The 26,157-nt window shown below is 52.7% G+C and overlaps 3 protein-coding genes and 1 long non-coding RNA gene across 14 annotated transcripts in view; 3 read left to right on the top strand and 1 right to left on the bottom strand.

Annotated features, from left to right (window-relative positions):
* LOC127582548 (lipoprotein lipase-like) overlaps positions 1 to 16,125 on the top strand; it is a 41,064-nt gene extending 24,939 nt beyond the window's left edge. For 2 of the 4 annotated variants that reach the window (XM_052037898.1, XM_052037899.1), the window contains exons 7-10: positions 1,361 to 1,481; positions 9,467 to 9,706; positions 13,299 to 13,400; positions 15,900 to 16,098. In XM_052037898.1, the coding sequence (XP_051893858.1) occupies positions 1,361 to 1,481; positions 9,467 to 9,706; positions 13,299 to 13,400; positions 15,900 to 15,921 (485 nt within the window). In that variant the 3' untranslated portion in view covers positions 15,922 to 16,098. Of the gene's footprint in view, positions 1 to 1,360; positions 1,482 to 9,466; positions 9,707 to 13,298; positions 13,401 to 15,899 lie in introns of all 4 variants that reach the window. The other 2 variants (XM_052037897.1, XM_052037900.1) reach the window with 2 other exon arrangements.
* The window catches only part of si:ch1073-396h14.1 (disintegrin and metalloproteinase domain-containing protein 10), a 177,162-nt gene that overhangs the window by 103,505 nt on the left and 47,500 nt on the right, over positions 1 to 26,157 (top strand). The window lies entirely within an intron of this gene.
* The window catches only part of LOC127582547 (lipoprotein lipase-like), a 140,591-nt gene that overhangs the window by 19,468 nt on the left and 94,966 nt on the right, over positions 1 to 26,157 (top strand). The window lies entirely within an intron of this gene.
* LOC127582549 (uncharacterized) overlaps positions 5,375 to 26,157 on the bottom strand; it is a 118,113-nt gene continuing 97,330 nt past the window's right edge. For 2 of the 4 annotated variants that reach the window (XR_007958125.1, XR_007958122.1), the window contains exon 3: positions 5,375 to 7,059. This is a non-coding gene — a long non-coding RNA (uncharacterized LOC127582549). Of the gene's footprint in view, positions 7,060 to 9,441; positions 9,688 to 18,382; positions 18,489 to 26,157 lie in introns of those variants that run through there. The other 2 variants (XR_007958126.1, XR_007958127.1) reach the window with 2 other exon arrangements.

The raw sequence follows: 26,157 nt of genomic DNA on the forward strand, positions 1-26,157 counted from the left end.
CACCTTGCCTGGCCATGGGGAAGAGCAGGACGTGCAGCTAATTGGAGGCAGCACAGACTTGATGGGCTGAATTGCCTTGTACTGTGTGATAGAGTAAGGTTTGTAGGGCACCGAAACAGGCCCTTCAGCCCACCACGTCCCTGCTGACCTTTCCTGTCCACACCGATCCCATTTACCTTCAATAGGGCCATGTCCTTCTGTGGCCTGCCTACTTATGCACCCGTCCAAATTCCTCTGTAATAGTTGTATCTGGTTCCACCACCTCCCTGGGCAACGAGTTCCAGATATCAACCACTCTCGGTACAAAATAGAAACTGACCCCTTAAGTCACCTTTCAACCTCCTTCCTCTCACCTTAAACCTGTCTCGTTTTTGATACCTCGGCAAAGATTCTGACTATCTACCCCAGCTTCGCTCCCTAGGGCTTCATATGTCTCTGTCAGGTCCCCCCTCGGCCTCCTTCGCTCCAGGGAAAACAAGCCCAGCCTGTCCAGTCCCTCCCCATCACTAAAGTCCTCCAGTCCTGGTGAATCTCCACTGCACCATCTCGTCACCGCAGGGCTCTTCACTGGGAACTGTTGATGGCCACAATGAGGTACCTGATTAGAATAAATTGAATCGGTAAAGCTGAAACAGCAAAGTCGACAGCTACTAAACCATGTGTTGAGTTATTTCTGTTCCTGTCCGGAGTAGCAGAGTGTGCACAGTCCCACATGCTGTGGGTGGGTGCCGGTGGGACCTCTGGCTGCAGCAGCAGTTGCTGGGTTGTACTCACTGGCCTGACTCAGGCCCATCTGCTGTTTTAAACGTTCTGTCTGACACCAGCAGCCAGTCCTTCACAGAAGGTTGAAACGGGGGGCTTTAAGGGTAGGTGCCCTGGGTGGAAGCTGAGTAGGTGAGAGTCTGGGTGGTCTCAGGAAAGGTTCTGGTGGGTGTGTGAGTTGATCATAAAGCACCATCATAAGCCCGTGAGTTACAGCTCCACCAAACAACGGCGACTGGCCATCACACTGAATGTGTCCTGGGGCATTCCACAGCAACAATGTTCCACCACCATTGTACCTCGGCATTGGATGCTGGCCTCTGGAGACGGCGCTTTTCCAGGGCAGCGTCACTGGGGCCGCCAAGGGCTGTGGAGCCAGGCTGTGTCTCTGTGGTAATAGCACCCTCTCCTCTGGGCCCAGTGGTGCTCTCCCTGAAATGAGTGTGGGGGCCAGGAGATCCTTGCTGTCCTCTGAAGAAGGTCTGACCACAACTCTGGCTGTGGACCCCTGGAGCAGGGAACACGGTGCAGCTGCCAGCAACATTGAACAGAGGCTACAAACTGATTGTAATTAACCACACCTTCTTTTTCTTCCCAGTTTATCACTATCAGCTGAAGATTCACTTCTCCAGCAGGATTACCCACTTTGACATTGACCCCACACTATCTGTGTCTCTTCATGGGACGAGGAATGATGTTGAGAACCTTCAGATTGAAACGTGAGTCAGACTGCAGCCCACAGCACAGCTCGGCTGCCTTCCAACGGCACCTGGGGCCCCAGTAACCCAGCGCAGGTTCCACGAGGGGTAACAGTGCTTCTCCCTGGACCCACTGACCGGTTGCAGAATCAGACATGGGATGATCCGGTTCCCAGTGGGAACCTGAGTCGGGTTGGAGGCCCCAGCTTGCTCTGAGCGTTCTTTTCCTTCAGCATAGACCTTCCAACAGCCACTAAGTAATTCCAGCTGCAGAGTCTGACTGCCTTACCCCACCCCACACCATCCCCACCCCCACCATCCCCACCCCACACCATCCCCACCCCACACACCCTCCCCACCCCCACCATCCCCACCCCCCCACACCCTCCCCACCCCACCATCCCCACCCCACACCATCCCCACCCCACACACCATCCCCACCCCACACACCCTCCCCACCCCCACCATCCCCACCCCACACCATCCCCACCCCCACCATCCCCACCCCACACACCATCCCCACCCCACACCATCCCCACCCCACACACCCTCCCCACCCCCACCATCCCCACCCCAACACACCCTCCCCACCCCCACCATCCCCACCCCACACACCATCCCCACCCCCACCATCCCCACCCCCACCATCCCCACCCCACACACCATCCCCACCCCACACCATCCCCACCCCACACACCATCCCCACCCCCACACCCATCCCACCCCCACCATCCCCTCCCCACCCCCACCATCCCCACCCCACCATCCCACCCACACCATCCCCACCCCCACCATCCCCACCCCCACACCATCCCACCCCCACCATCCCCACCCCCACCATCCCCACCCCACAACACCCTCCCCAACCCCACACCCTCCCCATCCCCATCCCCACCCCCACCATCCCCACCCCCACCCTCCCCACCCCCACACCATCCCCACCCCCACCTTCCCCACCCCCACACCATCCCCACCCACACCATCCCCACCCCACACCATCCCCACCCCACACCATCCCCACCCCCACACCCTCCCACCCCCACCATCCCCACCCCCCACACCATCCCCACCCCCCACACCATCCCCACCCACACACCATCCCCACCCCACACCATCCCCACCCACACCATCCCACCCACACCATCCCCACCCACACACCATCCCCACCCCACACCATCCCCACCCCCACACCCTCCCCACCCCCACCATCCCCACCCCCCACACCCTCCCCACCCACACCATCCCCACCCCCCTACTCAACTCCCATTTACGGCCTACACTCCCTCACGCACCCATCAACACCCAGACCTTCCCCATCACGACCCACCCTCTGTCTGCAACTCCAGAACTTTGTCGACATGCCTGACCCAGACGCTACTGTAACAATCCCCCCACTCTCCTTATCTGGGCAAAGGGTGCCTTCCCACTGAACAAGGGATCCCGTCGGTCACTCCACACAGGACTGAGGCACCACCTTCAAAACCAAGATTCCAGGGGGGGTATTTCACAGGAGCCAGGGAATTATCGCTGATATTCCAACTAAAGTTTATCCCTCAGCCAATGTCACAAGAAGTTTTGGGGTCATTTTACATCACCCTATGTGGAATCCTGCTGTGCACAAACGGACTGGAGTGTTTCCAGTTTAACTACAGTGACCACACTCCTGTGTGTAAATGTACTGCTGAGAAGGACAGGCTTCCTTCCCAATAGTAGAGCGCACATTCCCCGTGCTGTTTGAGTGTTTTCCCCGGACACCCCATTGTCCAGGTGCCTGTCTAAGCTGCACACTGTTCCTGATGAGAGTGACAGCTGCCTCTCTCAGCATCTTGCCTCAGCATTAATCAGAGACATCATTGTAGTTCTACAAGGCTCAATGTTTGGTTTAATTTTTCCTTACCAACAGAAGTACTGTCTCCATGTTATTATTACTGTGTAGAAGTACTAGAAGGTGCTCAGCATCCTCCCATAGTAGAGGGACCAGAGAAATACAGTGAAAGCAAACCTTTGAGAAATTCCAAGCCAGAGACTGTGATAGAGCTTCAGTTTGTGCACCCAGTATTTTGTCACCCTGCAGAGCTTGAAAAGCTTTGAAAAAGTCAATTTGTAACTTAGCTCATCCACCTTTGAGCTGTTCTGTCAGAGGGGAAAGTTGCTGGGGAGAGTCGGGGAGTTCCCTACTCCTCTCAGGATATCAGTGATCACAGCGGCTCCTCTGGAAGAATTAGAAGCTGGATCACACGTGAAAAGTTTATCTTGCCACAGCTCCAGGGACTTTCTGATGTTCCTTGACTTGTACGTGGAAAACTAAGTGACACTTTCAGAGCTGGTAATCGGCTGGAGCCAAAGGCGGGCCGGTCACTGGGAACCCCAATGGTTTGTGGTGTGGAAATAGATGAGCAAGAGTGAGTACTTCAGTCACTGGGAACTAAAACAGCCCATTGGATAAATGTAACAAAGCAATAAGCTGACCCCAGGAAACTTCTGTCAGTAGATCCCTGCTCAAGGCAGATGCTTCGCCACAAGGACAGTAGGTGTGGGGGGGAGACATCCCGCGACAGGAGGTCCCGGATGGGAGATGTTCTGCGACGGGAGGGGAGATGTCCCGCGACAGGAGGTCCCGGGACGGGAGATGTCCCGTGACAGGAGGTCCCGGGACGGGAGATGTCCCGTGACAGGGTGTCCCGGGACGGGAGATGTCCCGTGTCAGGGTGCCCCGGGACGGGAGATGTCCCGTGTCAGGGTGCCCCGGGACGGGAGATGTCCCGTGTCAGGGTGCCCCGGGACGGGAGATGTCCCGTGTCAGGGTGCCCCGGGACGGGAGATGTCCCGTGTCAGGGTGCCCCGGGACGGGAGATGTCCCGTGTCAGGGTGCCCCGGGACTGGAGATGTCCCGTGTCAGGGTGCCCCGGGACGGGAGATGTCCCGCGTCAGGAGGTCCCGCGGGGTGTGTGGGGGAAGATGTCCCGTGACGGGAGGTCCTCAGCAGCTTCCAGAGCTCCCGTACCAGCAAAAGGGAAGTTGGGTCCATCTCACGAGACAAAGTAGTTGATCCGGGCATGGGAATGGAGCGGGCATGGAAGTGTGGAAGCCGTGGACACCTGCGGTGATGGAGATGTGCAGGAAGTGCCTCCACCACAGCAGCTCGAGCTCCAGGGTCAGGAAGCAGATGGGACATGGAGACGGCGTGTGCATCCTCAAGGCTGCACTTGGATAACACGTTCGGGGCAGTGGTCACTCTGCTGGACGAGGGTGACAGACCAGGAGGCAGGAGCAGGGAGGTAGTGCAGGAGGTCTCTGAGTCCATCTCACACCACGGATCTTCCCTTTCAGATGTCCTTGGGCCAGTGAATCCTCAGAGGAGTGCAGTCAGAGACAGGAGAGTGGCGCTGCAAGAGACCCAACCGCACAGGAGGGGAGGGGGAAGAGTTGGGGAGTAGTAGTGATCAGGGATTCAGTAATTGGGAGAGAGTAGTGTTTCTGTGGCCATAGACACAACTCTGGGATGGTGTGTTACCTCCCCAGTGCCAGGGGCATGAGCAGCCAGACGTCATGGGCCACATTGCTACCAATGGCATAAGTAGAAGCGAGTGTGGTAAACGTCAAAGGCGAACCAGGTATCGGATAGCGGATTATTGGAACTTTACTGTTTATACAAGCAGGAAAAGAGGGTAAAGTATGATGAGGAGGGAGAAGGAGAGAATGGAACTGAACTGATAAATGTTCGTAACAACTGGTAGGAGCTTCCACGTAGCAGGCACTGAAAGCAACGACAGTAGATAATCATGGACTACAGGATGGGACTGGGCAAACTGAGAGGGGTGAAGGTGCGCAAGTCCCGGAGCTGAGTCCTACAGCCTGGGGCTGAGCTGTGATCGACCAAATCCCCTGGATTCTGGAGAGGTCCCAGAGGCCTGGAAAACCACAATGTGAAGTCTCTATTCAAGAAGGGAGACTGAAGGCAGGAAACCGAAGGCTAGTTGGCCCAGTATTTGTAAAAATGCTGGAATTCATGACAGAGGTCACAGCAGAACATTTAGAAAATGATCGAGCAGAATCGGTCAATGCCAAATAAAAGCTTCCAGTAGAAGACCTCATGGGGTTAGTGGTAAATTATTGGCACAGACAGGAAGGGAGAATAACTAACAGGAAAGTATCCAGTGAGAGTAAGTGGGTCATTTTCAGACTGGCAGCAGGAACTGGTGGGCTGCCACAGGGACCAGGGCTGGGGCCTCACTTATTGAAAACTGGAGGAAGGAACCAAGTCCACTGGAGCCAGATCTGCTGCTGATACAACAGTGCCAAGTTGTGAGGCAGACACCAAGCCTGCAGGGAGATCGAGACGGGTTAGGTGAGTGAGCAAGGGGTTGGCAGGTGGAGTAATGTGGGGAAAATGTGAGAATGGGAAAGCAAGACTGAAGCACTAAAAATTAGTGGCAGGTACAGCAAGTGATGAAGAAACTAATGGAATACTGACCTTTATTGGAGTATAAAAGTAGGGAAGTTCTGATGCACCTGTGCAGGACACTGGTGAGACCGCACCTGGAGGACTGGGTACAGTGCAGATCTCGGTTTTTAGTTCGGAGGGTGGGCTTGCATTGGAGGGTGCAGAGGAGTTCGCTGGGTTGGTGCCTGCGATGTGCAAAGAGAGGTCAAGCAGACTGGGCCGAAACTTGTCGGAGCATCGAAGAATGAGAGGTGATCTTATTGAATCATGAGGTTCTGAGGGGGACTAATGGTGAATTTTAAGAGGATGTTCCCCCAGTGGGGATAACTAGAACAATGGGACGGAATTTCAGAACAAGGGTTGTCCATTTCAGACAGAGATGAGGAGGAATTTCTTCTGTCAGAAGATCATAAATTTCCGGAATTTCTACAGAGGGCTGTGGAGGCAGGATCATTTGGTGTAGGGTGGAGAGTGGTAAACATTTGGACTACATTGGAGTCACTGTGCCAGGGGAGAGTGGTGTTGGAGCCAAGGTCATTGAACGGCAGAGCAGGCTTGGGATAAACTGCGACTCGGGCTCCCTTTAAGAGTTGGAAGGATGCCTCCTGCTTCTCAGGTTACTGAGCACGGCATCCCTGGTGACCAGGCAGGAGGCTGGCAGGCTGCTTGTAAAAATAAATTACTTGGAACTGATCCCTGACTCAAACTCCTGGATAATTTCCTTTTAAGTTTATTTCTGGGATATGAGCACCACTGAGAGGGCAGAATTCATTGCCCATCCTTCACTGCCCTTGAAACGGTGATAATGAGCCACCTCCTTGAACTGCTGCAGTCCTTCTGGTGAAGGTGGTCCCACAGTGCTGTTAGGGAGGGGGTCCTAGGGTTTAAACCCAGTGATGTGGAGGAATGGTGATACATTTTCAAATCAGGATGGTGTGTGACTTGGAGGGGAACCTGTAAGTGGTGGTGTTGCCCCACACCTGTTGTCCTTTATTTAAGAGGTGCTGACGGAGTATCCTGGGTCAGTAACTGCAGGGTACTTTGTAGATGGTCCACACTGCAGCCACTGCGCTGGTGGAGGAGGGACCAATGCCTTGAAATTGGGTCATCTGCTGTTTGGGTTGTAGCGTTCTCACTGATGTCATGTCAGGCCCTCTGCAAAAAATAATCATAATATCGGCTAAAATCAGATCTGGAACAGGTTTGGGGTGTTACACACCCAGAAATGGTACGCGGGGAGTTTGCCGTTCCGTGTAGGAGTGTAGTCAGCTGAGCATGGCTTCTGACCGTTTACTGGGCACGCCCACAGCCAGTCATCCCAGGTGTTGTTGGGGTGTTCCCTTGGGAGGTCAAATGTAAGGGAACAGTATGCATTTAATGGCAGGACCCTTAACACCACTGATGTACAGAGGGATCTTGGGGTCCAAGTCCATAGCTCCCTGAAAGTGGCCTCACAAGTAGATAGAATGGCTTTATCACTCGGGGCATAGAGTGTAAGAGTCAGGAAATCATGTTGCAGCTGTATAAAACTTTGGTTAGGCCGCACTTGGAGCATTGTGTGCAGTTCTGGTCACCCCATTACAGGAAGGATGTGGAGGCTTTGGAGAGGGTGCAGAAGAGGTTCACCAGGATGCTGCCTGGATTAAAGGGTATGAGCTACAAGCAGAGGTTGGACAAATTTGGGTTGTTTTCTCTGGAGTATCAGAGGCTGAGGGGAGACCTGATGGAAGTTTATAAAATTATGAGAGGGATTGATAGGGAAGACAGTTAGAATCTTTGTCCTAGGGTGGAAATGTTGAATACTAGTGGCTTTAAGATGAAAGGAGGTAAGTATAAAAGGGGTGTGCAGGGCAAGATATTTACACGGGGGGGGGGGGGGGGGGGGGGGGGTGCCTGGAACGTGCTGCCGGGGGCGGTGCTGGAGACAGATACGATAGTGGTGTTAGAGAGGCACATGGATATGGAGGGATATGGGTCATGTGCAGGAAAAAGGGACAAGTTTAATTTAGCATCATGGTTGGCACAGACATGGTGGGCTGAAGGGCCTCTGCTGTACTGTTCTATGTTGTGTGGAACTGTTCCCTGAGTGTTGTGGTGTGGACCTTCGAGCTGCAAGTTGTTTCAGGAATGGGTGTTGCATTAATAATGATGATCATCAGGCACAGGAACCCCAGTCACGTTTCACGTTGGACACAATTTCCCCAGGAGATGATCACGCAAGTGATTGGTTCCAGGTGAAGCTGGAATTTTCCCACATGGCCAACATTCCCGGCATCACACGGTCTTGTGTCCGGATTTGGCAGATGTCCTTCCTGTCGCTCCACATGCCAACTTCCCTATCCAGCTACACGGGAGAACATGCAGCAAATCCGGAGTGTCCCAGTGCCCACTGGCCAGTTCTGGACTGTAGGCTCCAGGTGAGACCATCGGTAAGGTGCAGTGTCTGGAGATTGACCAGGCCCACAGGAGCGTGTTGTAGTGTCAACATAAGAGGACCATTTCCAAGTTTGAGATCGGAGAGACCAGTTGATAATATTGGTCCTCGTCCCACCAGGAACCACAGCATTCAGCTGACCTGGGAACTCTGACTATACCAGCTGAGAGCAGGTACTGGGTGCTGGGTGGGACCTGCGGTTCAGAGTAACAGGCCGTTCCTCCAGTGACCCAGAGGTTGTTTCAACTTCTCAGTCAGATCTGAGAGCAGCAGGATGTCCATCGGGTCAGAGTGGGGTTGGTGAAGGCAGGAACACTGGCCAGAATTCCCTTGCTCTTCTTCCCAGTGGTGTCACAGGATATTCTCTGTCCATTTATAAAGGTGGGTGTTTATCAGTGTATCTCAGAGATGATTGACAGGATCCAGGGCACAGTTCATCTGTTTATCGGTTAGACTCGATACCGCACAGAACACTGTTGTCTGATCCCATCTGATAGCCCAAACTTTGTACGTAGATGCTTTTTACTCAGTGACACTCTTGTTTGCATCTTCTATGTTTTCCCCATTCTGGGTGTTTGCTTTCCGTCCCATTCTACAAATGATGTTTTATTTTCGTTGATATCAGCCTGTTGTACACACTTGGGTCACTTCTTCTCCCCCACTGCCTCTCAATCCAGGGGAAGCTATTGATTGATCCTAGGCAAGCCGTTACCTTATGGCGTCATGCAGCACAGGAACAGGCCCTTTGGCCCACCATGTTCATGCTGACCTTGTTGCCTATCCTCACTAATCCCACTTGCCCACATTAGGACCAAACCCTTCCATGCCTTGTCTGTTCAAGTGTCTGTCAGAATCTGGTCCATGCCAGTAACCCTCCTGAGAACTGACTGTCCCCATCCTGGGACAGGTCTCCCCTCCCAATAAGGGGATCAGCGTGGGACCTACTTACATGACGTCCTCTCACGATGTCCTGTGTGGCACAGTAAACCCTGACACCCTCTGTGCTAAACCTGCCTGATGTTCAATGTGGTGTCTACATCAATCTCCTTCCAACAACGGGGCCACTGAAGAACTCCCACAGCCCACTGAACCCACTGACTCACCATGCTATCCGTCTGTTTTGTTCAGAGTGGAGAGGTTTTCACCAAACAAGACCTATTCCTTCCTGGTGGTAACCGAGGTCGACATTGGGGACCTGTTGCTCATAAAGTTCAGGTGGGAATCATCCCTCACCTGGAATTCCCTGTGGAAAAGAATGAAGAATTCCATTTCCTGGTACAAGCTGCCACTCTGGAGCACCTTGATCAGTTCCGATTCCGACATTCAGATCCGCAGGATCCGGGTGAAGTCTGGAGAAACACAGAAAAAGTAAGGAGGGGCTGACAGGAACAGAAATATCACCGTCAGCTGATTCGGGGGATTTTGATCAATGCAAGGGGCAAAGCGGTGTTTACCTCGAGGAACAGAGGGTTGTTTGTGATTTCTTGGATGGTCTCTCCCTCTGCAAGGGAATCCGCTGTCTGTCATTGGTGCTGCTTTTGGGATGTAACTGGAAGAACTGGACCCTCAGGCACACACCCTGTCTCTGTGACCCACATGACCCTTCGTCCAATCCCAACACCACATCCTCTGTCCTTTCCCTCAAAAGGAAAGACTGGAAACTTCTCTGAATATTTATTCAAATCCAGAAGGAATATTACATCTTTTAAATAAACCAGCCCCACCTCTCCCTCTGCAGCCTCTGTGAGTTCACGTGAGGCCAGTCAGCAGATTTATAGTAAAGAGGAGCAGGTAGGCCATTCAGCCCGAGCTGACTGTTCCTTCCATGGAGTCGTATCGCACAGCACAGAAACAGGCCCCCAGCCATGCCGACCTTTTTACCCACTCACACTGACCCCATTTCCCCGCATTAGGATCATATCCTCATATGCCTTGCCTATTCAAGTGTCTGTCTAAATGTTTCCTAAACATGATGATTGTACCTGATTCCACTGCCTCCTCTGGCAGCACGTTCCAGATATCAGCCACTCCCCTCCAATCCCCTTTAAAACTCCTCCCTCTCACCTTAAACCCACGCCCTCTTGTTTTTGACACCCCTACCATGGGGAAAAGATTCTGACTACCTACCCTATCTCTGCCTCATAATGTTATGTACTCTGTCAGGTCACTGCTTGAGTCTCTTTCGCTCCGAAGAAAACAAGGCCAGCCTGTCCAGTCTCTCCCCGTAACTAAAGTCCTCCAATCGGCGAACCTCCTCTACACTCTCACCAGTGCAGCCACATATTTCCTGTAGCTTGAAGACCAGAGCTGCACACATTATTCCAAGTGCGGTCTAACCAGTGCTTTGAACAGTTGCCGCATTACATATGAACTTTTATATTCCATGCCCTGACCTATGAAGGCAAGCATGCCATATGCCTTCTTCACCACCCTATCGACCTGTGCTGCCACTTTCAGGGAGCTATGCACTCAACCCCAAGATCCCTCTGCTGATCGACATTCCTTATCGTCCAACCAGTTACTGTATCTGTCTGATCCCTCTTTGACTTCCCAAAATGCGCCACCTTGAATTTGTTAGGATTTAATTCCATCTGCCAATGCTCCACCCAACTTCTCACCTGATCCTTGACCTACCATGGCTTTAGATGATCTTCCTCGCTATCCACAGCATCACCAACTTTCGTGTCATCCACAAACGTACTAATCATACATCCGCAAGGTTTTTTTAAAATTTTATTTACAGCGTGGTAACAGGCCCTTCCGGCCCAGCGAGTCCGCGCCGCCCATTTTAAACCCATATTAACCTACCCGTATGTCTTTAGAATGTGGGAGGAAACCGGAGCACCCGGCGGAAACCCACGCAGACACAGAACGTACAAACTCCTTACAGACAGTGACAGGAATTGAACCCCGATCGCTGGTGCTGTAATAGCGTCACGCTAACCACTACGCTACCATGCCGCCCATTGTATATCACAAACAACAAGGGTCCCAGCACCGATCCCTGTGGTACACCACTGGTCATCGACTTCCAATCAGAAAAGCATCATCCACTGTTACCCTCTGGTTCCTATCATTGAGCCAAGTTTGGATCCAATTAGCCAGCTCACCTTGGATCCCATGTCTCTCAACCTCCTGGACCAGTCCACATTCGGGACAATCATGGCTGATCATCCAAATCAGTCCCCTGTTCCAGCTTTCTTCCTAAATCCCTTGATCCCTCTAGCCCCAAGACTAATATCCATCTCCTTGAATGTATCTAATGCTTTGGCTTCAGCTGCTTTCTGTGGCACAGAATTCCACAGGTTCACCCTCTCTGGGAAAAGAAATTCCTCTTCATCTCAGTCTGAAACAACCCACCTCTTATCCTCAGGATGTGACCCCTTACCCTGGACATCCCCGTCATCAGCAACAGCCTTTCCGCATCCAACCTGTTCAGGGCTGTTAGAATTTTGCAGGTTTCAGTGAAGTCAGCTCCCATTCTGCTACACTCTAGTGAATGTAAACAAGATTGACCCAGTATGTCAGACCTGCCATCCCGGGCATCAGTCCTGGTGAATCTACACTGAACTCCCTCCAGAGCAAGAACATCCCTCTTTGGAGAAGGAGATCAAAGTACACACAGTACTCGAGGTGCGTTCTCACCAGTACAGCTGCAGGAAGACATCCCTGCCCTCTCTACGAAGGCCAGCATACCATTATACCATATGTCTTCCTGCATGCTTACTTCAGCGACTGGTGCACGGGGACACCCAGATCCCGTTGCACCTCTGGCCCCCCGTCCCCCCCTCCTTCCCAATGTACCACCATTCAGGTAATAATCTGCCTTCAAAGTGGATCACCTCACATCTGCCATGTACCTGTCCAAGTCACACCAGAACCTCTCCGCACCCCCCGTGCCACCGCCCCCCCCCCCCACCCCCAGCTTTGTGTCACCCACATACTTGGAGATATTACATTTAATTCCCTTGTCCAGATCATGAGTATATCGTGGATCACTGGTGTCCCAGCACTGATCCCTGTTGGACCCACTCGTCACTGCCTGACACTCTGAAACAGACCCGTGAGTTCCTTCCGTCTCTTGTCGGTTTGCCAGTTCTCTTCCTCATTGGCACCTTGGTCCCAACCCCACGTGCTTTCATTTTACACACCAGTCTCTCCCGTGGGGTTTAATTGACTACTTTCTGAAAGTCCAAATACTCCCCACCCACTGGTTCTCCCTCATCTATTCTGCCGGTTACGTCCTCGAAAGATGCCAGTCGCTTTAAGAACTATGATTTCCCCTTCACCTTGACCGGTCTGTCACACTTTTCCAAGTGTCCTGCTAGTGCACCTTTTCTGTGAACACTGTATTTTCCCCACTGCTAATGCCAAGCAGTCCAGTCTATGATTCCTTGTTCCGTCTCTACCTCCTTTTTTAATTAGTGGGGTTACATTAACCACCCTCCATCCACTGGGACAGTTCCAAAGTCTGAAGAATGTGACATTGCTGGGTTTGATCCTGACCTCTGGTGCTGTCTGTGTGGAGTTTGCACGTTACCTTGCACTGTGCAGCACCAGAAACAACCCGAGCTTTGCCCCATGGGCTCTGCTGCCCAGTGTCCCAGCTGGAGTCTGCCTCGGGCTGGGTGCGCTGTTGTACTTCTCTGTATCTCTCCCTGCTCTCCGGGTTTCCAAGCTCAGTGGAGCAACCTCACCAAAGAAATTTTTGACTGGAAGGTTTTATTGGGATGTAACTGAGCTGTGATTGGGACCACCCAGGCAGAGATGGACAGGGGAACGTGATGGTGGAAGGTTGGTTAATGCCATGGGTGACAGTCAGGGAAGGTCCCCGTGACCTGGCAACACATCCCAATGGTGAATGACTGGGAGTGGGTGGGCTCGTGCCTCTCGCTGGGTGATGTGGGTGAAGCTGGGCTTCTGCTCAGGACCTACAGCCTGTCTGCCTGTATCCCTCCAGAATGGTCTTCTGCTTGGAGGATTCCTCGGCCAGTATAGCCCCCTCTCAGGAAGTCATCTTTGTGAGCTGCCCAGCCCGTCAGGAGTCGACACCCACCACGAGGTAAGCACGAGTGTCATCGGGTCCTGGCACCCAGACCTTCCTCCTCGCCCACTCCAGCTGAGCAGTGCAGACTCCTCTCGCAGGTGCCCCGTGACTGGTCCAGTGTTTGGGAGCTCAGCGCGTGAAATAGGGCAACATGGTGGTGCAGCGTGTAGTGCTGCTGCCTCACAGCCCACCCCTGGTGACTTGGGTTCAACCTTGACCTTGGGTACTGTCTGTGTGGAGTTTGCACGTTCTCCCTGGGACAGTGTGCGGTTCCCCGGGTGCTCTGGTTTCCTCCCACATGCCAAAGACGTGGGTTGGTAGGTTAATTGGTCAGTGTAAATTGTCCTTAGTGGTAGAGGGAAATAAAAGGCGGAATGGATTGCTCTGAGAGCCAGCACAGATTCAATGGGCAGAATGGCCTCCTTCTGCATCATGAAGGAATAAGAGATTCCAAGGATCAAAGCAGAGTAGAAGATCTGGTCCAGGGAAATGTTTGACTCTGGAGACCACGGGCCAGCTTCAGACCTATTTCCAGTCCCGGTTCCTGAGGAGCCACGTCCGTGGAGTGAGTCGGGTCCTGCTGCCCCCATTTAGTGGCAGAAGAAGATTGAAAAGGGCTGGTTTTGGGACGTGACCTCTCAGTTAATCTGCACACTGAATCGATTCAATCAGGGTGAAAGGACTTGGCATGTTTCTACCAACCATATCCTTGAGTGCAGGGGTGAGGAATGGGTTCTAACTGCAGCTACTCCACCACTTCTGGAATTTTCCGCCATAAGTGACGGTGGCTGTGATTCCAGTGGGGGTGAACCTGAAGAGCCTCTCCCACTGAGTGCGGTGGGGGACAAGTCATTCAGGGAGGTGGATCAATGCCTTTGTGCCAAAGGGATGAAGGGATATGGGGAACAGGGCACTGAAGTGGATATCAGCCATGGAACAAATACGCAGGGAGACTGCAGAAAGCTCAAGAATAATAGGGTTGTCATAGCAAGGGATTTTAACTTTCCTAACATAGACTGGGACTGCCATTGCGCTAAGGGCTTAGATGGGGTGGAATTTGTTCAGTGCGTCCAGGAAACTTTCCTCAGGCAATATATAGAAGGCCCTACCAGGGAGAGGGCAAAGCTTGACCTACTCTTGGGAGATGGGTCTGGACAAGTGACTGAGGTGTCAGTGGGGGAGCACTTTGAGACCAGTGACCATAGTTCTATTAGTTTTAAATTCGTTATGGAAAAGGACAGATCTGGTCCACAAGTTAGAGTTCTAAACTGGGCCAAAGCAAATTTGACCTTGCCTCAGGAACTTGCAAATGTTGATTGGAGTAGGTTGTTTGCAGGCAAAGGGATGTCTGGCAAGTGGGAGGCTTTTAAAAGTGAGATACTGAGAGTTCAGGATCTTCATGGTCCTGTTAGAGTGGAGAGCAAGGCTGGCAGGAGTAGGGAACCCTGGATGACGAGGGATATTGAGGGTCTGGTCAGGAAAAAGGAGGCATGGGTCAGGTACAGGCTGCTAGGATCAAGTGAATCCCGGGAGGAGTATAGGGGGTGTAGGAGTGTACTCGAAGGAAATCAGGAGGGCAAAAAGGGGGCATGAGATACCTTTGGCAGGGAAGATCCAAAGGGATTTTATATGTTCATTAAGGGAAATAGAGAGATAATCTAGAGAGAGAATAGGGCCCCTCAGACCTAAGTGGACATCTACGTGTGGAGCCACAGGAGAAGGACGAGGTCCTCAATGAGTATTTCTCCTCTGTTTTTACTGTGGAGAAAGATATGAAGACTTTGGAACCTGAGATAGTTGAGGGGATGTCTTGGGGATAGTCTGAGATACAATAAGGGAGGTACAGGACGTCTTAAAATGTATGAAGGTAGTTAAATCTTCAGAAGGCCTGTCCAATTATATTCAGGAACACTGTGGGAGGCAGGAGAAATTGTGGGAGCCCTGGCTGAGATATTTGCATCACTGCTAATGTCGGATGAGGTGCCAGGGGACTGCAGGGTGGCTAATGTTGTGCCTTTATTTGGGACCAGTAAGCCTAATATCTGTGGTAGGTAGGTTACTGGAGAGGATTCTGAGGGATAAGATATACATGCGTTTGGAAAGAACAGGGTTGATAAGGGATAGTCAGCACTGCTTTGTGTGTGGGAGATCACATCTGAATTTGATTGAGTTCTTTGAAGAAGTAACCAAGAAGGTCGATGAGGGCAGGGTGGTAGATGTGGTCTATATGGACTTCAGTAAGGCCTTTAAGGTTCCACATGGTAGGCTGGATGGAAAGTTAGATCGCATGGGATCCAGGGAGAGCTGGGTCATTGGATACAGAATTGGCTTGATGGTAGGAAGCAGAGGGCAATGGTGGAAGGTTGTTTCTCGGACCGGAGGCCGTGACTAGTGGTCTGGGTGCAGGGTGTAGTTGGAGAGACGTAGCTGTTACTGGGCAGTGCTGGGGTCTTGGCTGGTGTCAGTATCTCTGCTCCACACAGTGTTTCATCCTCTCCTCTCCCTCTCTCACAGTCCCCGTGGTCAGGAGCACTGAGAGACGTTGCTGTGAGGATGGACCGGACCACTGCAGGAACCGGCATCAGCGGCAGTGGTTGTTCACATGATAACTCTCCCTTCAGGGCTCACGTTTACTTTTTGGGATGGTATTTATTTGTATATATTGTAAAGTCACTGTAAATACCGTGTACAGTCGCTGCATTAACCCAATGAACTTGACTATTGAGCATTGTGTATTCCCAAAATAATAGCCTTTTCTTTTCATATGTTACGACAGTCAAAGCCATCCATGGGCTTCCCGCTCCCTTCCCGGAACACGTTTCCTCACTGCTGGCTTCCAAACCCTCTCAACCCCGGCCCGATCCCCTCCCTGACCCCCGCTCACTCCAGCCCAGTCTTCCCAACCTCCAGCTCTGCCTCCGCTCCCCCTCATGTCGACACACTCCCACCCAGCTCTCCAGCCCACAGGAAGTTGAGGGGTGTATGGGGGGGGTGGAGGGTGGGGGGGTAGGGTGGGGTTAGGGTGGTGTGTTGGATGGGGGGGGTTGTGTAGGTGGGGTTGGGGGGAGGGGATTGGGGTGGAGTGGGTGAGGTAGGGGGTGGGGTGGGGTGGGGAGGTGTGGGGTTGGGGTGGTGGGTGGGGAGGAGGGGGTTGGGTGGGTGGGGTTTGCGGGAGTGGGTGGGGGGGGGTGAGTGGGGCCTCCCTGGATGGAACAGCGGTCCATCGCCAGCCATTACTCCGTCCTCACCTGGGCCCCTCCCAGGGCACCGGGGTCAGAGTGAACCGCTCCGGGGACACCAGCTGCACAGCTCGGCACGACGACACACGACCGTGACACACCATCCCATCGCCAGCCCCTCGCGCGCGGGGAGGGGGGCAGGCGGGTAGTGGGGTCAGAGCAGCCGCACAGTGAAGGAATGGCTGGGAGACAGCAGGCAAAACACAAAGAGGTCGGGAACAGGCCTGGGGCGGGTCAGAGGTCGGGGGAACCTGAGATAGGCCAGAGGTCGGGGAATCTGGAGCAAAAAACGAACCACTGGAGGAACTCAGCAGGTCGAGCAGCATCTGGTGGTGGGGGGTGGGGGAAGGTATTGTCGACGTTTCGGGTCGAGAACCTGCGTCAGGGCTGAGAGGGGAGATGGCCGGTGTAAAGAGGTGAGGGGGTGGGTGAGGCGGGGGCTGGTAGGTGGAAACATAAGGAAAAAAGATTTTAGGCAAGTAAGGGGAGGGGGAAGGGGAGGGAGGGGGAGGGGGAGGGGGAGGGGAGGGGGAAGGGCAGAGACGGAGCAGTGGTCGGTGATGGGTGTCGGTAACGAGGGGGCAGGGGCGGGAAAGGTGGAGAAGGGACGGACCCTGGGTGGACCGGTGGGAGTGGGAAAGGAACACCAGGGCGGTGGGTCACCTGGGATTGGAAAATCCAATGTTTAAGTGGAATACGAGGTGTTGTTCTTCTGGTTCGTGCTGGGCCTCACCTTGCCTGTGGAGAAGGCCGACTGACAGGTCAGTGTGGAAAGGGACGGGAAGTTACAGTGACAGGCAATGGACAGCTCAAGACGGCTGTGGTGGACCGAGCACTGGTACCGAGGGAGCTCAGACCCACTGACTGTACCGAGGGAGCTCAGACGCACCACCTGTAAGGGGCTCAGAGCCACCAGACTGTACCGAGGGAGCTCAGACCCACACCGCCTATACCGAGGGAGCTCAGACCCACTGACTGTACCGAGGGAGCTCAGACGCACCACCTGTACCAAGGGGCTCAGAGCCACCCAGACTGTACAGAGGGAGCTCAGACCCACACCGCCTGTACCGAGGGAGCTCAGACTCACCACCTGTACCGAGGGGCTCAGAGCCACCCAGACCGTACCGAGGGAGCTCAGACCCACACCGCCTGTACCAAGGGAGCTCAGACACACATGGACTGTACCAAGGGAGCTCAAACCCACTGACTATACCGAGGGAGCTCAGACTCACCACCTGTACCAAGGGGCTCAGAGCCACCCAGACTGTACAGAGGGAGCTCAGACCCACACCGCCTGTACCGAGGGAGCTCAGACTCACCACCTGTACCGAGGGGCTCAGAGCCACCCAGACTGTACAGAGGGAGCTCAGACCCACACCGCCTGTACCAAGGGAGCTCAGACCCACTGACTGTACCGAGGGAGCTCAGCTAGCAGCCACAGAATTCCACTGTACAGGAACGTGGGGGTAGGGACAGATCTGAAGCAGGACAGCCCTTGCAAACCACGGGTGCACTGGCTCCTGACGGCAGGTTCAGCCGCTGGTCCAAGCGGGTAGTGGAGAACAGTCAGTGCTGAGTGTGGGGAATGTTCTCCAGACCCACCAGGACAGCAGTGTCTGGGTCTCAGTGAACCTCACACAGACACTTCCTATCACCGCATGGAGGTGGGGGGTGGTTAAAGTGTTTCTGCAGTCTTAGATGAGTAAACAGCTGTTAAAATATGCCTTTAACACTTCACCTTTAACAATTCACCCCTACCTCAAGTGTGCAGCTGGTCACTCGGGGGCTCTTCGGGGCAGGGAGAGGAGCCCACCGATTCAGACCGGTGGCGCTTCCAAAGCTTCCACTTCTCCCTGGAGTCGCTGGGGTTACTGGCGGGCACTTGGAGCTGGGCCAGGGTTTGATGTCCAAGGGATTGTTTATGCCCTGATGTGATGTGCTGTTTACCTACCAAGAACTCCCTCATCAATCACACGGCCTCAGCTTGTGAGTAAATAAGGGAGTGTCTGTAACCAAAGACAAAGGGCAGGATGTGAGGAATTCGTTACATGGGCTTCATTTTCCAGTAAGTGAAGCCCATGTAACTAAAACAGCTGGTAAATCTGGAATTGAAGGATTCCTGGAAAAACAGGCAAGACGTTAGAGCAAACAAGATATAGTAATGTCGGAGAGCAGCCTCTCCCTGTGTAATCGATGCCCTGGGGACGTGTGTGCGCTGCTGGGGTAGGTGTACGTTGGCCGTCCCCACACCCTGAGGAAAAGGGGCAAGTCTGGTCAGCTGAGGGGCTGCCAATCCCGGCAGGGTCCGAAGCAGCAGTTCTGACGTGGTGGGACGGGAGTCACGGACAGTCCACACTGGGAAAGGACACCACCATTCCTTCCTGAAGCCACATTAGTGAACCAAATGGTTCCAATAGTTTCGGCTATTTTACTGACAACTCCCTTTTATTATCAGATGAACTGGGTAAAAGTGAATTTTGAGCATTCAGTAATTAGTTAGGCAAAACTTCCGAATTAAGGCCCAACACACTCTGCAAAAATGTCTCACTGTCAACACCCAAGTCCTGTGTGTCAATAAGTGATTAAACTAATGATTCATGCTCAGTACAGAGAGAGCAGAGCGGTGATGGTATTCCCCACAGATCTGGGTCCAATACTGTGCTTTGAAGGTTCTCTGGTGCAAGTCAGTGGGCATCAAGGGGTTGGAGTGACACCTTGCACGGAGGAAGATGGTTGCGGTTGTCAGAGGCCGGGAACCTCAGCCCCCGGACATCACTGCAGAGTTGCTCAGCGCAGAGTCCTGGACCCAGCTGCTTCATCCTGTCATCTTCCGTCCATCAGTGTTAATATCCTGGGGTCACCACTGACCAGACACCGAACAAGACCATCTGCGAAGGTGCCGTGACCATCAGAGCAGGTCAGAGGCTGGGTATCCAGCTCCTGACAGCCCACAACCTTCCCGTGATCCACAGGTACATGTCAGGAGTGTGACGGAGCACTCTCCACTTGCCTGGATGACTGCAGCTCCAGAAGTTCGGCACCCTGACCATCCAAGACAAGCCGGCTTGTAAATCGGCATAACATGAAGCACCTTAACCATTCACTCCCTCCACTGCTGCCCCACTGCAGTGAGCAGCTCCCTCCACCGCTGCACCACTGCAGTGAGCAGCTCCCTCCACCGCTGCACCACTGCAGTGAGCAGCTCCCTCCACCGCTGCCCCACTGCAGTGAGCAGCTCCCTCCACCGCTGCACCACTGCAGTGAGCAGCTCCCTCCATCACTGCCCCACTGCAGTGAACACCTCCCTCCACCGCTGCCCCACTGCAGTGAGCACCTCCCTCCACCGCTGCCCCACTGCAGTGAGCACCTCCCTCCACCGCTGCCCCACTGCAGTGAGCACCTCCCTCCACCGCTGCCCCACTGCAGTGAGCACCTCCCTCCACCGCTGCAGTGAGCAGCTCCCTCCACCGCTGCACCACTGCAGTGAGCAGCTCCCTCCATCACTGCCCCACTGCAGTGAGCACCTCCCTCCATCACTGCCCCACTGCAGTGAGCACCTCCCTCCACCGTTGCCCCACTGCAGTGAGCACCTCCCTCCACCACCTCAAAAATGAGCTGGAATTACTCACCCCGGCCACTCCGGGGTGTCTCCCAAGTTAGTGACCACTACAGCCGACAATGACAATGGCAGCAGGAGTGATGGGAACACCATCCCCTCCGTGCCCCACTACAAGCTGACCTGGTCGTGTATCACCAGTCCTTCAGCACAGTTGGATCTAACTCCCAGGACTTCCCACCCAACAGGTGGCTCACGGGCAGCTAGGGATGGGTAATAAATGCTGCCCTGGGGACGAGGGGCACCGAAAGCAGCAGGTCCCAGCCTGCCCAGTGTCTGAGCTTCAGTGTCACTGTCTCCCCTTCACTCTGACTGGGGCAGGAGGGCTGTGGGTCCGGGGTAGTGAGCTGACCGATTCCCCTTGGTCCTACACTACATTGTAGCTTTGTGCATGACAGCAAAAGATATAGAGGCAGATTCGGCCCCTCCTGCCTGGTCTTCCATTCAATAAGGTTGTGGCTGATCTTTTACCTCCATACTGCTTCCTACACTAACCCTATATCCCTTGGTTTCCTCAACATCCACAGATCTGTTGATTCCTGTCCTGAATGTACTCGATGACTGAGGAAGTCTGACGGAGATATTTAGAGTCATGGAGTTTGAAGACAGAGTAGAAAGAGAGAATAGTGGAGAGGTCAAGAACGAGAGGATGTCCAATAGGGGGATAGACAATCAGAGGAAATGTTTTACGCAGCGAACGGTTGGGTCTGGAATGTGCTGCCGGGGAAGGGGTGGAGGCGGATACTGTTGTGGCGTTCAAAAGGAGCTGGATACGTATCTGAAAAGAAAGCATTTACAGGACAATGGGGAGAGGCGAGAAGATTGGGACAAGTTAGATTGCTCTACATGGAGCCAGTACAGACTTGATGGGCCAAGTGGCCTTTGAACCATTCTGTGATTGTGATTCAGTGCCTCGGATTCAGTTGAGAGTGACCAAAGTTGATCCAAGTCGTTTGATCCGAGTCCCGCCGTGATTGTACCTTGGGATTTGGATCTGGGAGTTCACAGTGGCTTTGTCTGGGTGAGACGGTATGAATATAGCAGGTGGCGTTGGCGCGGTGCTGCGGCGAGTGGAGCTACTACTTCGCTGCTCCGACAACCAGGTTCGATCCCCGCTTCTGGTGCTGTCTGTGTGGAGTCTGCATGTTCTGTGACTGAGGGTTTCCTCCAGATGCCCTGGTTTCCCTTCCACACCCCAAAGCTGTGCAGGTTGATAGGTTAATTGGCTGCTACGGAACACATGAACACAAACTAAAGTCACCTTTGGTCATTTTCAACTAAATGCAAGCAACCAGGCAGAAGGCCACTTGGCCCCTCTAGCCTGTCCCGCCGTGCAATATGATCATGGCTGATCTACTCCTCCTCTGTGCCAGAGCCCTCAATCCCCCAATCTTTCACAAATGTATCTACTGCCACTTCAAGTACTTCTAATGATCCGGCCTCCACAACTCTCTGAGGAGGAGAATTCCAGAGATTCACCACGCTTTCTGAGAAGATATTTCCATCGACCTCAGTTTTTAAAGACTGGCCCCTTATGTTGAAACGATGTCTTCTTGTTCAAGACTTTCCCACTAGTGAAAACATCTTGACATCTACCTTGTGTTTCAATAAGATCACCCCTCATTCTTCTAAACTCTGAAGAATACAGACCCAACCTGTTTAACCTTTCTTCATAGGACTATCCTCTCATCCCAGGAATTATCCTGGTGAATGTCTTTAGGACTTGTCTTCAATGTTACTTTATCTTTTCTTATGCAAGGAGACCAAAATTGTGCACAGTGCCCCATGTGTGGCCCTGTTCAATTGTAACAAAGTTGTAATAAATTGCCACCAGTGTGGTGGTGAGGGGTAGAATCTGGGAGGAGTTGGTGGGAATGTGGAGAGAATAAAATGGGAGTAGAATAGGATTAGTGTGGATGGGTGTTTGATGGTTGGCACGGAGTCAGGGGGCTGAAGGACCTATTTGTGTGCTGTATCTCTCTATGTCAATGAGATGCTCTGTGTGCACTAACCAAATGCACCTCACCTGCTGGGCACAGCCAGCTTGGTGTTGCGCCCTTGGACAGTTCAGGTTTAATTAAATTGTTCTTTAGTGAAAGGGGACCAGCAAGTTCTCAACACAAGTCGAATACTTTCTGCTGAGGTCTCGGTGCCTATACAATGCAGCACTGATCCTGTACATCAGCCAGCAGGGAACCAGCCCTCGATCAACATTGTCTCCACACAAGCCCACTTGCCTCTCCTTGCCCACAGCGTCAGTTTGTGTGGGATCTGGAACTGGAAGCCCACCACTTGCAGCTTTGCCTTTGCTTCCCTCTGTAGCCGATGGAAGATTTCTTGCTGTTGCAAAGCCCTGTGTTGGGGGTGGGGTGGGGGTGGGGGGGACACTGTTTATACATTCTGTGACACTCTGCCAAGCCTGTCTGGCAACTAGCCTCCTCCGTTGCTGCCGTTTCCAGGGCGACCACAGCAAGGGCTGCAGATTGTGCCAGTCTGACAGTCGACACAGACAGCCTGGCCGATCGAGCGACTGGCAAACACTGCGGGCTGGCAGGGAGTCTGGTGCTGGGGGCTTCCTCATCTCCAATAACGTCCAGCTGTCTCACGCACTGCATTATATATCCAGGTTACAGGTCTCCCCTAGTATTATGTATCCATGTTACAGGACTCCCCTAGTATTAAGTATCCAGACTACTGGGCTCCTCTAGTACGACTGAGATACAAGAGACTGCAGATGTTGGAATCGGGAGCAACACACAAAGCGCTGGAGGAACTTGGCAGATCGAGGGGCATCTATGGAGGGAAATGGACAGTCGACATTTCGGGTCGAGACCCTTTACCTGGACTGAACCCACTCTCTCCTCCCCCACCTGCCTATCATGCCCCTCCCTCACCTGGATCCACCTATCGCTTGCCAGCTCTCGCTCCAGCCCTTTCTACCACCTCGTTATACTGGCTATCCCCCCTATCCTTCAGACTAAGAGTTGACAGGACTTTGACAAGGTCCCGCATGGTAGGCTGGTCCGGAAGGTTAGATCCCATGGGATCCAGGCTGCGTTGTACCTGTACCTCACCACACCTGTGCACATGACAATAAACTCCACTTGACTTGCCTTAAGCCAAATGGATACAAAATTGGCCTGGTTGTAGGAGCAGAGGGTAGTAGTGGGGGGCTGTTTTTCAGATTGGAGGGCTGTGGTGTGCTGCAGGGATGGGTGCTGGGTCCTCTGCTGTTAGTACAGCACAGGAACAGGCCATTCAGCCCACCATGTCTGTGCCGACCTTTTTGTCCATCCACACGAGTCCCATTTGCCCACATGAGGTTGGTATCCTTCTGTGCCTTGCCTGCTAGTGTCAGTCTAAAACGCAGTGATTGTATCGGACTCCGCCACCTCCTCTGGCTGTGTGTTCCAGATACCAGCCAAAGGCGGACAGTAGTGCGGCTAGTGGAGCCACTGCATCACAGCACCAGTTCGATCCTGACCTCCGGTGCTGTCTGCGTGGAGTTTGCACCTTCTCCCTGGGACCGCATGGGTTTCCTCCTACATCCCAAACACGTGCAGGCTGGGAGGTCAATTGACCGCTGTAAATTGCCCCTAGTGTGTAGGTGAGGGGAAGAAACTGGAGGGGGTTGATGAGAATGTGGGGAGCGTAGGATGAATGTAATTGGAAGGTTGATGGCTAGCATGGACCAGTTGGGAACAAAGGGCCTGTTTACGTGCTGTATGGACTCTAAAAGCTTACCTCTCAGATCCCCTTTAAAATTCACCTCTCACCCATACCTCGTTGCTTTTGATAGCCCTGCTGTCAGAAAAAAGATTTTGATTACCTACCCTATCTGCACCTCTCATAATCTTGTATACCTCCATCGGCTCGTCCCTCAGTCTCCTTCACCCTGGGAAACAAGCCCACCCTATCCAATCTCTCCCCTTAACTGAAGTTGTCCAATCCAGGCACCATTCTGGTGAATGTCCTCTGCACCCTCCCCATGCAATCACACTCATTCTCCAGTGTAGTGACCAGAATGCCACACAATACTCCAAATGCAACCTAACCAGTGTTTTGTCAAGTTGCAACATAACATCTATGCCCCCACCTATGCCATACGCCTTCCTCACCATCCTATAGACCTGTGTAGCCACGTTCAGGACATAATGGACCTGGTCTCTAAGGCCTCTCTGTTCATTAACATGCCTTAGTGCCCTACCATTTACGGTCCATGTCCTGCTCCTACTTGAGCTATAACATAGAAAGCCATGGACACAAGCTTACCAGTGACACAAATAGTAGGCAGCACAGTTTGCAGTACGGATGGAAGCAGGTATGAATAGATTGAGTAAATGGACAAAACTATAACAAAGGGATTTGAGGTGTGCAAGTGTGAAGTGTCCACTTTGGACCTGGAAACTGTGGTGTACATCGCATTTGAAAAGGTAACAACCTAATGGGGCACTGAGTACTAGAGTCAGGAAGTCATGTTGCAGCTGTTTAAAACTTTGGTCAGGCCACACTCGGAGCATTGTGTGCAGTTCTGGTCAGCCCAATACAAGAAGGATGTGGAGGCTTTGGGGAGGGTGCCCCAGAGGTTCACCAGGACGCTGCCTGGATTAGAGGGTATGAGCTATAAGGAGAGGTTGGACACACTTGGGATGTTTTCTCTGGAGTGCTGGAGGCTGAGGGGAGACCTGATGGATGTTTTAAAAATTATGAGAGGCGTGGATAGGGTGACAGTTGGAATCGTTTTCCCAGGGTAGAAATGTCAAATACTCGAGGACATGCATTGAAGGGGAGAGAGGGAAAGTTTAAAGGAGACATATGGGGCAAGATTTTGTTTTTACACAGAGCGGTGGGTGCCTGGAATGTGCTGCCTGGGGTGTGGGTGGAAGCAGATACAATAGAGGTGTTTAAGAGGCTTTTAGATAGACACGTGAATCTGCAGGGGATGGAGGGATATGGATCATGTGCAGGCAGAAGAGATTTTGCTTACTTTGGCATCACGTTTGGCACAGACATTGTGGGCTGAAGTGCTGTATCGTTCTTCGTTCTAAAGGCAGGGAGGTCCAGGAGCTGGCGATTTGGGGAAGTGTATCAATCATTGGAATAGCACATTGAGTAAAAGAAATAATCAAATGCAATAAAACATTGGACTTGGCACCCAAGGTTAAAACTTATGCTGGTTAATCTACAGCTGGAGTACCATGCGTCTCTCTCGGATGGGTATAAAGATTCCTGGATTTCAAAGGTTAAGGGACAAGGAGCTGACAGGCGCTGGGATTGCATTTATTGCAATTCAGAAGGTGAAGAAGTGGTCTTATTTAAGCTTTGATGATACTTGGGAGAACAGAGGAGCTGGTGAAAGGTAATTTCTGCTGCTGAGGGAGTCTGACACTAGAGTCAATGCTCCAAATGTGGAGCCAGTTTCAGGCGTGAGGTTGGAAACACTTCGAACTGCAGAGAGTTCAAAATCTGGGAATCACTTGGTTTGTTCAGTCTCTGTGTAGATTAAAGATCCCCGTGATTATTGTATGACCCTTGGTATACTCACCTGTAATTCCCCAACTGTACCCTGCCCTCCATTCCCACTGCTGTTTGGGGCCTGTGTCCAATTCCCACCAGTGTCTTCTGCTCTTTGCTATTTCTTAGCTTCACCCAAACTCATTGCACTTCTTGATGTCCTGAGCTACAATCCTTCAGTCTGTACCCCACCCTTCAAAATCAGGGCTACCCCAACCCCTCTTCCATTTCTCAAAGTGTCCAGGCACAGATTCACACCAGCAGTTGGACTGAACCACAGGAATACTGCCAGATGATTGGAGGGTGGCAAATGTTGTTCCTTTGTTTAAGAAAGGGAGTAGGGATAACCCTGGGAATTACAGACCAGTGAGTCTTACGTCAGTGGTGGGCAAATTACTGGAGA

Source organism: Pristis pectinata, chromosome 24, assembly GCF_009764475.1.
Source record: "Pristis pectinata isolate sPriPec2 chromosome 24, sPriPec2.1.pri, whole genome shotgun sequence".
NCBI classification, from domain to species: Eukaryota; Metazoa; Chordata; class Chondrichthyes; order Rhinopristiformes; family Pristidae; genus Pristis; species Pristis pectinata.